Source organism: Lethenteron reissneri, chromosome 57 (assembly GCF_015708825.2).
Source record: "Lethenteron reissneri isolate LAM-NWPU_2019-01 chromosome 57, ASM1570882v1, whole genome shotgun sequence".
Taxonomy (NCBI): domain Eukaryota; kingdom Metazoa; phylum Chordata; class Hyperoartia; order Petromyzontiformes; family Petromyzontidae; genus Lethenteron; species Lethenteron reissneri.
In genome coordinates, this window is record NC_083835.1 from 2,794,311 (window position 1) to 2,806,798 (window position 12,488).

At 43.1% G+C, this 12,488-nt stretch overlaps 1 protein-coding gene across 1 annotated transcript in view; it reads left to right on the top strand.

Annotated features, from left to right (window-relative positions):
• The window catches only part of LOC133357204 (double-strand break repair protein MRE11-like), a 74,943-nt gene that overhangs the window by 10,956 nt on the left and 51,499 nt on the right, over positions 1-12,488 (top strand). The window contains 3 exon segments of the mRNA XM_061575034.1: positions 2,494-2,581; positions 6,824-6,965; positions 11,097-11,211. Coding sequence (XP_061431018.1) covers positions 2,494-2,581; positions 6,824-6,965; positions 11,097-11,211 — 345 coding nt within the window.

A 12,488-nucleotide genomic window follows, 5' to 3' on the forward strand; every position in this document is an offset into this window, starting at 1 on the left:
ATGACGCTTGTGTTGCGCCCGAAACGTCGTGATTTAATTCAGTTGTTTTCATTTATTTTATTAGATTTTTTTACCTACGTGACTTTACCGAAAAAACAAAAAAAAACAAAGAGAATTCATTATTAATACCAATGCTTTTTAATCACTGGTATTACAGTGATTACGTTTATGGAATAGTCGTTGCGTTATTCGATGCCAGATTAACGTGGTGACACCATGAATAAATGCCGCCCCGACTGGACATCTGTGAAAACGAGCTTTATAGCTCATCGGATTCCTCCAGGATAAAAAAAAAAAGATTTCTGATTGTGAATATGTTCGCAGGGCCCTTGTGTAAAATCTCACAATCTGAAAGCAACTCTTTTATCAGAAACTGGGCCCACCCACTCATCACAGACAAGAGGAGTTAGACAGATGTGGTTGATGGTACACTTCAAGATTGGCTGATGACATTGATTTTGGTTTGGAAATATTCACCAAAAGATTGATTGGAATCACTTGGAGACTTTAAATGTGCAATTTAATTGAGGGACTTTATGTTGTTGTCTTGGTGTGGTCTGGGATTGTTCTTGCTGTTGTGCTGCTGCCTTGCCCAAGATTGGGAGTCGGTGTACTTGCGCAATTGGAAGTTATATACTTCATCTGTTTATCTTCTTTGTTCTTTCGGTAAAGTCACGTAGAAGGGAAATAATAAAATAATAATAAAACATAATAAAATTCAATTCTCACGACGTTTCGGTCACAACGCAAGCAGCCGTCCTCAGGTGAAGAACAGGGCTGTCGGAAAGACAGCGTCTGAATGAACACCGCCAAGCTTGGCAGCGTATATTTAAGCTGGGTTAGAGGAGGAGGGAGCCTTGACAAAGGAATTTGCATATCAACAGGAATTTAGCATATTTTTGGAAAAGGCAGATATGGGATTAGTCACATCTTGTGAAATGTGTAGGTGATGGGGGGGGGGTCTCAAAGTCATATTATGCTCGTGTATTATGTTTTATTTTATTATTTCCCTTCTACGTGACTTTACCGAAAGAACCAAGAAGATGAATCCCAAAAATTCATCTGTTTATTTTTAGTGATTTGCTTCCCTTTCCTATACTTTACACTGATCGTTTTTTGTATTGTTTTTTTGTTGTTGTAACATTCTGTCCTGTCCCTACTGTGACAAAGAGCTTTGTAGGTTATCAGATTTCTCTAGGATAAATAAAGATGCTGATGCTGACGTCAGGCAGCAGAGTAAACGTATATTTGCCAAAGACATATGGAAGTAACAAACAGGAGTCTTCAATGTATTCAAAGTAGCAAACGAAAAGACTGGAATTCTGGAAGGCAGCAGGCGTCTTCTATTCATGCTTGGATCATTGAAATAAGGTGGCCCAGAGATGCTGATGCATCTGCATAAGCTGAAAAAGATTGGGGAACAATTTTCAAGGTTCTGGGGAAGTATTTTATTCGCATACGCTTGCATTATTCAAGTGTACGGCTACCTCTAGGGAAATATGTTTACTAAGCCTCCCAGGAGAGGTGCTTACCAAAGATTTGTCCAGTAGGATCAATAAATAAATAAAAATCGCTGGCCTGGAAATGCAGTGGTTAACTGAAGCTTCATTTAAGTGTCAGGCAACTTACGAAGGTGATTTGCTAATAATATATATTTTCATAATATAGTATGATGGTACGAGTATAATGATATGATGGCATGAGAGCATGTCCCGTACATTTGCGTGGGATACACACCTGGGATGGAGGTGGAGGGTGGGGTGGGTGGAGGCCGTGACATCAGTGCGACGCACAAACCTGGCTTAGCGCTGTTGGACACAGATGACGCCATCACACAGACGTACGCAGTGACGTCACCATGCAGACGTACGTGGTGATGTCACCATGCAGACGTACGCGGTGACGTCACCATGCAGACGTGCGCGGTGACGTCACCATGCAGACGTACGCGGTGATGTCACCATGCAGACGTACGCGGTGATGTCACCACACACGCAAGGCGGGTGGTGACGTCACCATGCAGACGTACGCGGTGATGTCACCACACACGCAAGGCGGGTGGTGACGTCACCATGCAGACGTACGCGGTGACGTCACCATGCAGACGTACGCGATGATGTCACCATGCAGACTTACGCGGTGATGTCACCACACACGCACGGCGGGTGGTGACGTCACCACACGAACACTGGTGGGCACGGCACCCAGCCAGGCAAGAATGAATCCGCCCAGGTAGCCAGCCAGCCAGCAAACTTTTTTGTAATATAGTATGATAAGCATTTGTTTTCAAAATATGGACACTGTAAATGGGCAAATTTTTGGTTAAGAAAGATGACTGTTGTAATGACTTATTCAGTTGTTACCAGCTTTTGCTGCTCCGAATGAACAAAAAAATCGAGTAAAAATTACGATTACCATTTGCTGAAAAAGCGATTTAATTGCGTTTGATTATGGAACATTCAAGACCGCGCTTGTTTCTCTCGTTTGTTGCAGGTTCCCTTGGGTCAACTATGCGGATCCAAACCTGAACATCTCCATCCCTGTGTTCAGTGTTCATGGGAATCATGATGACCCTACAGGGGTAAGACAGCGTCTTACGGAAATACGCGTGTGAATTTAAACGTACAGAACGAGCGTTATCAACCTCGTCACAAAACTTTTTGAAACCAGGTCATCCGAGGTTCCAAAAGATTCCATGTTGTTTCGTCGCATCTCAGTGGGTTTATTTCACCTCCTGGTTAAATGAAGGATTCAACAACAACAGCACCAAAAATTATCTCCCCACCCCCCCAACATAAAAAGTAAGCATCAAAATTAGCATCATCCGCACATTAATGCAGTCACCAAAGTTGTTTTCCAGAAAGATTGTGAATTTCATACAAACTCTGGCCTTAATTGTGCATTTTTTGCACAGTTGCGGACCACAAAGCCCAAAAGGCCCATCACATCAAACGGCCAGCAACAAGCGGCACTGTTGTGTAATAGATAGTTGAGTTGAGCAAGGTTATACGAAATTGGGAAAAGAGAGATGATGTTGAAAAATAGACATAATCTTTCGAGCGCTTTGAGCAAACTGTAAGTCTTGCAGACGGGAACTTGAAAGTGACGATTTATACTAGCACGTGGATTACATCCGTTGAAGAGTCATTTTTCTTTCCTTAAGTATGCGCCGAGTGATGTATTGGCCGAGGAGTAAAACCTGGAACTTCCACCCTGTGGTCTTCATCATCATCAATCATCAATCATGGTCAGTCCACTGCTGGATGCAGTTGTCCCCAAGCTTTTGCCATTCAAATTTCGATTTAAAGCTTTCGTGACTGCAGGGATTCATCTTCTTGGTTCTTTCGGTAAAGTCACGTATAAGGAAAATAATAAAATAATAAAAATGAAACATAATAAAATAATTCTCACGACGTTTCGGCCACAACGCAAGCAGCCATCTTCATGTGGAGAACAGGTCTGTCGAGAGACAGAGTCTGATTATTTTCCTTCTACGTGACTTTACCGAAAGAACCAAGAAGATTTTGGCATTCACTCAAATGCCATAATGTAATGAACTACACAGCACCTGCACACTAGCTGATTTATCCTCTGTAGATAAATAAATAAATAGACCACAGCAATTTGAGAATCACTTCTGGACGAAGACGTTCCCACGCCATTCATCGGCCGGTCACTGATTTCGTTTGACAATGCTTCACCACGCTGGTCGTTGCGGGTTTGTGAATAGTCGGTGGTGGGGTGGTCGGGGCGCTGGACTGGTCCAGACTCGCTTGACGTTAGCCAATGTCACGAATCAAATCAGGTCGCCTAGGTTCATAACACCGTGTGCCCGCTGCTCTACCAAGTCTTATCCTACCGCTGTATCTTATCCCACGGGTAATCTGAGATTACCCACGGACCAATCTTTCACTTCGTTTTCCCCTCCGGGGGCAAGGGGGCCTTTGCTGGCTTTGCTGGCTTAACTGTTGTGCGTGGATGCCCCGGATAATACACTTTTTTGTTGTTGCTTTAACTTCATCAATCTCATCTGCGGGCTTGTGCAGGTGAGATCGGAGTTGGACAAAGTTTTTTCTATCAAAAAAAAAATCATCCATTACAACCTTTTCATCCACGGCTGTGTGTGTTTGTATTCACACCCTTACCGTTGACGGTGAATTTGTGTGGAATAGGAGGAGACTTTTCACAAATGAAAATATGGATTGCGAATTGAGCTCACCCTGCAGATACAATTGCCGCAGATAAAATGATGTTCGTTTGTCAACTCACTCTTGTCAGTCCACTGCTGGAATGAAGGGCCCTCCCTACGCCATGCGGGTTATGGCTTTAATATGTTTTTTAACCGATGCATTACCACACTGATCAAGTTCAATTGTCGAGTTGATTCTGTTAAACCAGGCTAGAACGCTTTAACAGACCAAGAGTCTCATTTGCAAGGTTGACCGGGGTCACCAAAATGTGACAATGCAAAGTTGGGGAAAGCACAGAGTGTCAGACGTGGTGGCATAGGGGTACAGTACCACCATTTATTTTGCTGCGTTGCCATCTGCTGCCACCACGTAGCCCGTCCGCTTACAACATGCTGCTGCACATGGTTGGTTACCCATCCCAAGTGCTATCCAGGCTCAACGCAGCTTAACTTCTGCGAACAGACTAATCTGGACGCATTGCTAACGAATCGAGCAAATGCCAGTTGGGGTTTATAATTAACATTTCGATTTAAAGCTTTCGTGACTGCAGGGATTCATCTTCTTGGTTCTTTCGGTAAAGTCACGTAGAAGGGAAATAATAAAATAATAAAAATAAAACAATAAAATAATTCTCACGATGTTTCGGCCACAACGCAAGCAGCCGTCCTCAGGTGAGCTAATCCTGCATAAAGCACGGGCATAATATGACTTTGAAAACCCCCCGCCCACCTCCTACGCATTTCACAAGTAGTGACTAATCCCATATCTACATTTCCCATAAATATGCTAAATTCCTCTTGATATGCAAATTCCTTTGTCAGGGCGCTCTTCCCCCTCCAACCCAGCTTAAATATACGCTTCCAAGCCTGGTGGTGTTCATTCAGACGCTGTCTTTCCGACAGACCTGTTCTTCACCTGAGGACGGCTGCTTACGTTGTGGCCGAAACGTCGTGAGAATTTTATCTTATTATGTTTTATTTTTATTATTTTATTATTTCTCTTCTACGTGACTTTACCGAAAGAACCAAGAAGATTTATAATTAACAGTTTAAACACAAATAAAGGGCAACGTTGATTTGCTGGGAGGCATAAGTAAAAAAAAAAGTATTATATTCACCCGCAGTGTTGTATTCTGGTGTTTGTTTGTTTATTCTCAAGGGCAGTGCACTTTGTTAATTGCCGCTGCACTGGGATAAACTCCCACAGTAATGATGCCCCCAAGGAGCTGCATGATGCTACGTTTGCATATCCCTCAATTGATTGTTTAAAAAAAAAACTTGTTCTCCGGCTAACCCTTACCTAGCCTCATGAGCAGCAATGAATTGCACACGCACACACACACAGCAAGCGCCAGACAGATATTGCTTGTGACGTAAGTAAATATTGGCGGTATCGCTGGAGTGTATGCCTCTGTGTCGCGCCATGTAGGCAGTGCTATTGCGTTAAAATCTCGGGTCAGGGGTTGATTTGGCTCCTCCATTCCTCCAGGGAGGATAATATGAGAGTGTCAAGATGTCAACAGTGGTTGTTCTAAAGAGCCTGGATCACTGCTGGATTTAGGCACCCCCTCCCCCACCCCATGCTCTTAAGCAAGCTAGTGCATTGCTTCGATTTCAGGTAAGAGGCCAACTTAAACAAGGAAGTGACATGGGCAGCTGGAAGGGATGATGACCAGTGGTCGAGACTAACAAAGTCGCAGCCAAAGGAGGGAATGCCTGCAGGGTGGCAGGGATGGAATTGGCACGTGGGCAGGAGCCCGATGGTTTGTTGCATCGCAAGACCGTCACACAGCAGTGGCTTGATCATGGCTGCTGATGATGAGACCGACTGATGGCAGCAGACCAACTGATGATAATCATAGCCTCGTGTTTAGCATGCACACCGAGTCATCGTTTATAATGGGCCACTTTTATTAAATTACCGATTTGTCTTCAGGACTGTTTGACTCCATTACTTGCAAAGAGTAGTGCACATTGTACCGCAGCTGAAATCCAGAAAGCAAAAATCCCGTACTTTATAATTGTCCATAACAGAATCCTGCATAAGTGTCGCTCGTGCGTTCAGTGCTGCAAAATGATTACCGGCGCAGCCTGGTATGAATCTTTGCTGCTGTTAGAATTTAACTTCGATTGTGCGATCGGTGGCGCAGAGATCAGAGCCCTGAGCTTGCACCATTAAGTTTCGAATCCAGGTTTCGGCCGCCTGTGATTAAGCCGGGTTCTCAAGGGTAGCAAGTGGATGGTGTCTGCCCAATCACCAATAACTGCACAAAAGCCATCACGTTACATGTGGTTCTATACTTAAGTTAGCGAAGGTCCAGGTCTGAAAATGTGAATATTGGTTTGACGGTCATGCGACAAACAGTACAATGATGTGGCAGAGTGGGTTGGGAAAGCGCTGCCCTCAACTCTGTGTGTACCAAAGGTTCACTTGAAGGGGTCTCGGAGGCATCCACGTGATATCCCATTGCCGTCAGTCGTTGCCTAAGACGAAGGGTTTCTCTTCTCTGCGTGAAATCTGGGTGGATTCTTTGCTTGGTGACACGACACCGAAAGCAGAATCGAAATCAACTTGGGACGGAAAATGACAAGAGCTTCACATAGCAGCATCACGTGGTCTCTGCTTGTGTTCAGGCGGAAGGGCTGTGTGCGTTGGACCTACTCAGCTGTTCCGGACTCATCAACCACTTTGGCCGGGCGACGTCCTTAGAGAAGATTGAGATCAGCCCCATCTTGCTGCAGAAAGGCTCCACCAAACTGGCTCTCTTTGGATTGGGTAAATGCACACGGCATGTACACATTGATAATCAGAATGGTATCTACGGTAGGCTCTCGATTATCCGCGCTAATGATGCAACGGATAGCTGCGGAAAATTCTCAATCGCGGAAAATCCCAAAATGTAACTATTTTCCGCAGATCTCTGTGCCAAAAACCACTCATCGGTATCAATTAAAACTCACAAAGTAAATGATCGGATAAATTACTAAAAATTAAGCACAACTGACGATTAAACCGCACGCAGATAATCTAGGATTGAAGCTTTCGTGACTGCAGAAGTTATACTCATTGGTTTCTTCAGTAAAGTCACGTATGTAGAAATAAAATAAAATTTTAATAGATAAAATTAATATTCTTGGTTCTTTCGGTAAAGTCACGTAGAAGGGATATTAATATTATTTTATTATTTCCCTTTTACGTGACTTTACCGTAAGAACCAAGAATATGAATCCTTGCAGTCACGAAAGCTTTAAATCAAAAGATAAAATTTAATTAAAATAAATCACGACGTTTCGAATGCAGCACAAGCGCTTGTGTTGCGTTCGAAACGTCGTGATTTATTGTAATTTAATTTAAATTGTATTTCTACATACGTGACCGCACGCAGATAATTGAGAGTCTACTGTATTTGTGTTTCGATAATCTGCTCTCCTTATGCTGAGGAGTCTCCAAGCACTTGACACGCGATGAGTGACACGGCTCATGGTTGGGTGACTTGTGGGGGTGGTGGTAATCGGTGTTGTACTGTACTTTATATGGTCCACTGCTATGCTCCCAAAATTCGCCAAGCCATTCCAACACAATGCGTTTTAAGTGTGGTCAAATAACCCCCATGACCCGCGTGGCAAGGGAAGGCCCTAAGCCAGCTGTGAATTGTAAACAAGGCCGCACAATGTGCACACGTGCAACATGCACACGCGTGTACGCGCCGGAGGTGTGCAAAGCTATAAACGATGCACCGTTGCATCCTCCAATTTTCTCTTTCAAGAGCCGCGATTGTAAATGAGATGCGGTTGCCATTTAGACGATTTATAAATTCAATATTACGTGATATAAACGGACGCATTTGCAATTGAATAACCCCTGAAATAAATGGTAATGAATTGCGATTTCTCCAAATAATCTCTGCACTTTGTTTTGAGTCCCGCTATTGATGTGGCTCATTATTTTTTGTGTACTTCGGCTGAATACGTAGCGTGTACCTGCTGTTCTTTGGGGAATAATGTATTCCGCGCAGTTAAACATAACCATTTTGAATAAATGCTTTACTCTGCCACCACTTAGGGAAGTATATACACATGAATCCAAATGTCTGGCTGACATATAGCTCGAGTGAAGGTTTAAAGGGTAAAGGCTTGTCGATAAAAACTGCATTTCGATTTAAAGCTTTCGTGACTGCAGGGATTCATCTTCTTGGTTCTTTCGGTAAAGTCACGTAGAAGGGAAGTAATAAAATAATAAAAATAAAACATAATAAAATAATTCTCATGACGTTTCGGCCACAACACAAGTAGGACGGCTATCCCTGCAGTCACGAAAGCTTTAAATCGAAATGCAGTTTTTATCGACAACACAAGTAGGACGTCTACTTGTGTTGTGGCCGAAATGTCGTGAGAATTATTTTATTATGTTTTATTTTTATTATTTTATTACTTCCCTTCTACGTGACTTTACCGAAAGAACCAAGAAGAAAAAAACTGCATTGTGAGATGATTGTCGTAAAAAGCATGCGGTTACTGTTGACAGAAACCCAAGCCCTTTGTGCAAAATTTTCCAGGTGTCTCATCTGGTTTGAACTTGAATCTTGAATTTGTTTGAGCTGTACCAATGCACCTTTTACAATTGTAATTTTCTTAGATGCTCCCAACCGCAATTGAAGTCCATGCCACATATTTTTCTTCCAATATAATTGTGATATATTTATGATGGAAAAGTAGGTTCAATTCATTCGTAATAAAAAGAAGAGAGAGCGATTTTATTGGTTCAGCATTCCTGAGTCGTCGTTATCAAAGCTGTCAAGAGTAAGACCGGGGTGTGGGCTTATTGGAGTACTTTAGGCATTTAAGCAGACAACGCCTAAAAGCCAAAGTGATTTCCGGCTCAAATGTCTACCGAGGCATTGATGCTCCTCTCCTGTATGCAGCCCTGAGCCAGCGGTGGAAATTCCACGTTCCCATGACGAGGGCGAGTTTTACCATAGGACAACCGTTGTTGCATTCCTCGCAAACTCGAACTCGTTTTTATCGACCTCAGCCATGATGGGCCTGAGTCAACCCTCCATCCAGAAATCCGATTGCCTCAGGATTACTGGAAGCCAATTCTAACATGTCGATGTTTCCAGCCTGCGCGATCTCTGTTTTGTCTGTTTTCTCATCACTTATAGAGAGTTACAAGTCAGTGATTGTTGCAATTGGGCACAAATGAATGTTCCCAGCCGGTACATACTTTATCTCCTGTTCAACTTCCCATCACTTACTGAAAGTGATGGAATTGCAAAGAAACCACAGTTTTCAGCCTTCACACATTTGTCCATCTGACGATATGATAACCATTTTCAGAAAGCATTAGAATTGGTTAGAGATGAGCTCATGGTGTCTTTGATGATGTACCTGCACAGCAGCGCTTCTCAACCTGTTTCATTCCATGGCACACTTTCGAGCATGTCCAATCTTCGCATCACACCGAGTCAAAAAAAAACTATCGCAACTTTCTGTGCTATTACTCTGCCGTGAATAAATGAATGACTTGATGAATTATACAGAACGGGATGAGAACGTTTCATGGGCAATCTTGATTTGAAGCTTTCGCGACTGCAGGAATCCATACTCTTTGGTTCTTTCGGTAAAGTTACTTAGATAGTAAATTAATAGATCACGATGTTTTGATCTTAACACTAGCAATCGTCATCAGGTGGGACAAACACAGACAGCAGGAGAACTGCTGATGATGGTTGCTTGTGTTGCGATCGAAACGTCGTTTCATGGGCATTCAATAATTTCATGTTGCTTTTATTTGTATAAATCTGTCTTTTCACCTTATTCTGAGAATATATTTTGCTGCCTTATCCAATTTACCCCTTTCTCCTCCCCACACCCACCACAACCCTTTAAACTCACTTAGCAATTTCCTCAAACCTGCCTCTTTTTTTCCCCTGACCACCTGTATATTTCCCAAGATCCTAAGTTTTTCCCTATTATTTTTGTCTGTCTTTCTTTTCGGATTGTCCTCAAAAAAATTATTCTCTCTTTCTTTCTCTTCACCTCTCACACCTCCACCGCGACCATTTTATTTCTCCTGCGTCTCGTAAATGTTTTGTTCTATGTTCACCGAAGCATCCGTGCGTTGTCCAATCTCCTTAGTTTTATCTCTATTCCTTTTGCATGTCTGCCTGTCACTTTTTACCCTGGCCTGCGAATGTATTTTGCTGTCAAGCTCATTCACGGTCCTGGCCTTCCCTCTGCTCGCCTTCCATACAACAACTTCGAAGAAGCTTGACCCAATTTATCATTCGACCTTAAGATTTGCATTGAACTGCCCATTTCGGACCCACCACTGCGATCTCTACATTGGGTCAAACTTACCATCTCTTAATGATCGACGGCTTGTGCATCAGATCTTATTTATTCACGATGTACTTACAAAAAATCAGCAGGCTACCCGCTGGATCTCCTCACTGTTTAGAAGAACAAATGTAACCTAAAGTCCTCACTCATTTATCAGCTTCACATTCCTTATTGCCGTAGAAATACTGGAGGAAGGGCCTTTGCTGTTGATGCCCCAAGGGTCTGGAATGCTGTCGCCAATAAACTGAAACTTGGATCACTACCTGTGAGATCTGTACTCAAAACTGCTCTTGAGGCGCTATACCTAATAAATAAACTTAAAATTAAACTAAATAAACTTGACGGTGACATTTTTCAACTCGTAATAAAAGTTATATTTGCTTAGATCGTGTGAATATAAATGCGTCATTAACCCACCACCACTCGCGACCTAACACAAAATAACTTTCATTATGAATAATATCGGTCGCGAAAACTTACGTGCTTTTTCACCATCCCACCTTCGTGTCGCCGACATCCGACTCCTCTCTCGAACCCCCCGCCCCCCCGCTGCGTCCTGGCCCAGGTTCCATTCGTGATGAGCGGCTCCACCGCATGTTCGTCAAGGGCGACGTGCTGATGCTGCGGCCCAAGGAAGACAAGGATGAGTGGTTCAACCTTTTCGTCATTCACCAGAACAGGTGACGTTGACCGCCGAGCTATTTGAGCTTTTTTTCTTGATCTGCTCCGCCTCTTAAGTTGAGTCGAGTTTGTTTTGTTTGACACCAGAGGCCAGGGTGAGTTTCATTTGCAATTGTGACCTGGGGTTTTTGTCATGCCAGTAGGCGATCATCGCCCCCCTCCTGACAGACTCATGCCCCAGGTGATTCTTGCAATTGAGACTTTCCTGGTCTCTTCTTGGCATCCTCACCTGGGTAAATAAAATGTATGTATGTTGGAGTTGACACCTTTTGCAAGGAATCATGCTTACATTAACCACAATACTTGCAGTCAAATGCAAACAAAAAACAATACTCTGATCATTTATGCATTGTCTTTTGAAACTGATTGGTCCACACCAGAGACAGCTTTCTTTAGAGCCTGATCTCATATGGTGTTCGACCAGATGACGCAAGTATTGTGGTTAATGTAAGCATGATTCCTTGCAAAAGGTGTCAGTTTTGTTGCCAGAAAAAAGGGGAAAAACCCTATTAGTATATTTTGGTACAGGCAAAGGAGGTCCCATGATGTAGCTGCTCACCCAGAGCTCTCATTACTCTGGTAGTGCGTTGTCTTTGAACTGTGCGCCTTTTGGCGTCATCTGGTCGAACACCATATGAGACGAGGCTCTAAAGAAAGCTGTCTCTGGTGTGGACCAATCAGTTTCAAAGACAATGCATAAATGATCAGAGTATTGTTTTTTGTTTGCATTTGACTGCAAGTATTGTGGTTAATGTAAGCATGATTCCTTGGAAAAGGTGTCAGTTTTGTTGCCAGAAAAAAGGGGAAAAACCCTATTAGTATATTTTGGTACTGGCAAAGGAGGTCCCATGATGTGTTGGAGTTCTTTCACACCTTATGTAGCCAACCGTGATGATCAAACTTGAAATTACTACACGGATCACCGGGTAAAACATGTTACCTTGTTCGGCAACAACTACACAACATAGCGTCACGCATCTACATCTGAGACACTTTATTGCAATGCGACTTTGTCAATCCTCGGGCGCCTCCATGAAGCGCCATACAATTACATGAATGCTTACGCCAAACTTGACCATTTAAGGAGTGTGTCCAGCAGCTGAACAAAACTTAAACGAAACAGGAGAATAAAATATCGAAATTACAGGAGAAATGGGGAGAATAAAAAATTAACCCGTAAAAACAAAGTTTTTCACTATAAATCCTTTATATGCGTGGCGGCTAGAGTCCTCTCGTCCTCTGGCTTGAGATGGCTGCCACCTATGGGTCAGATGAT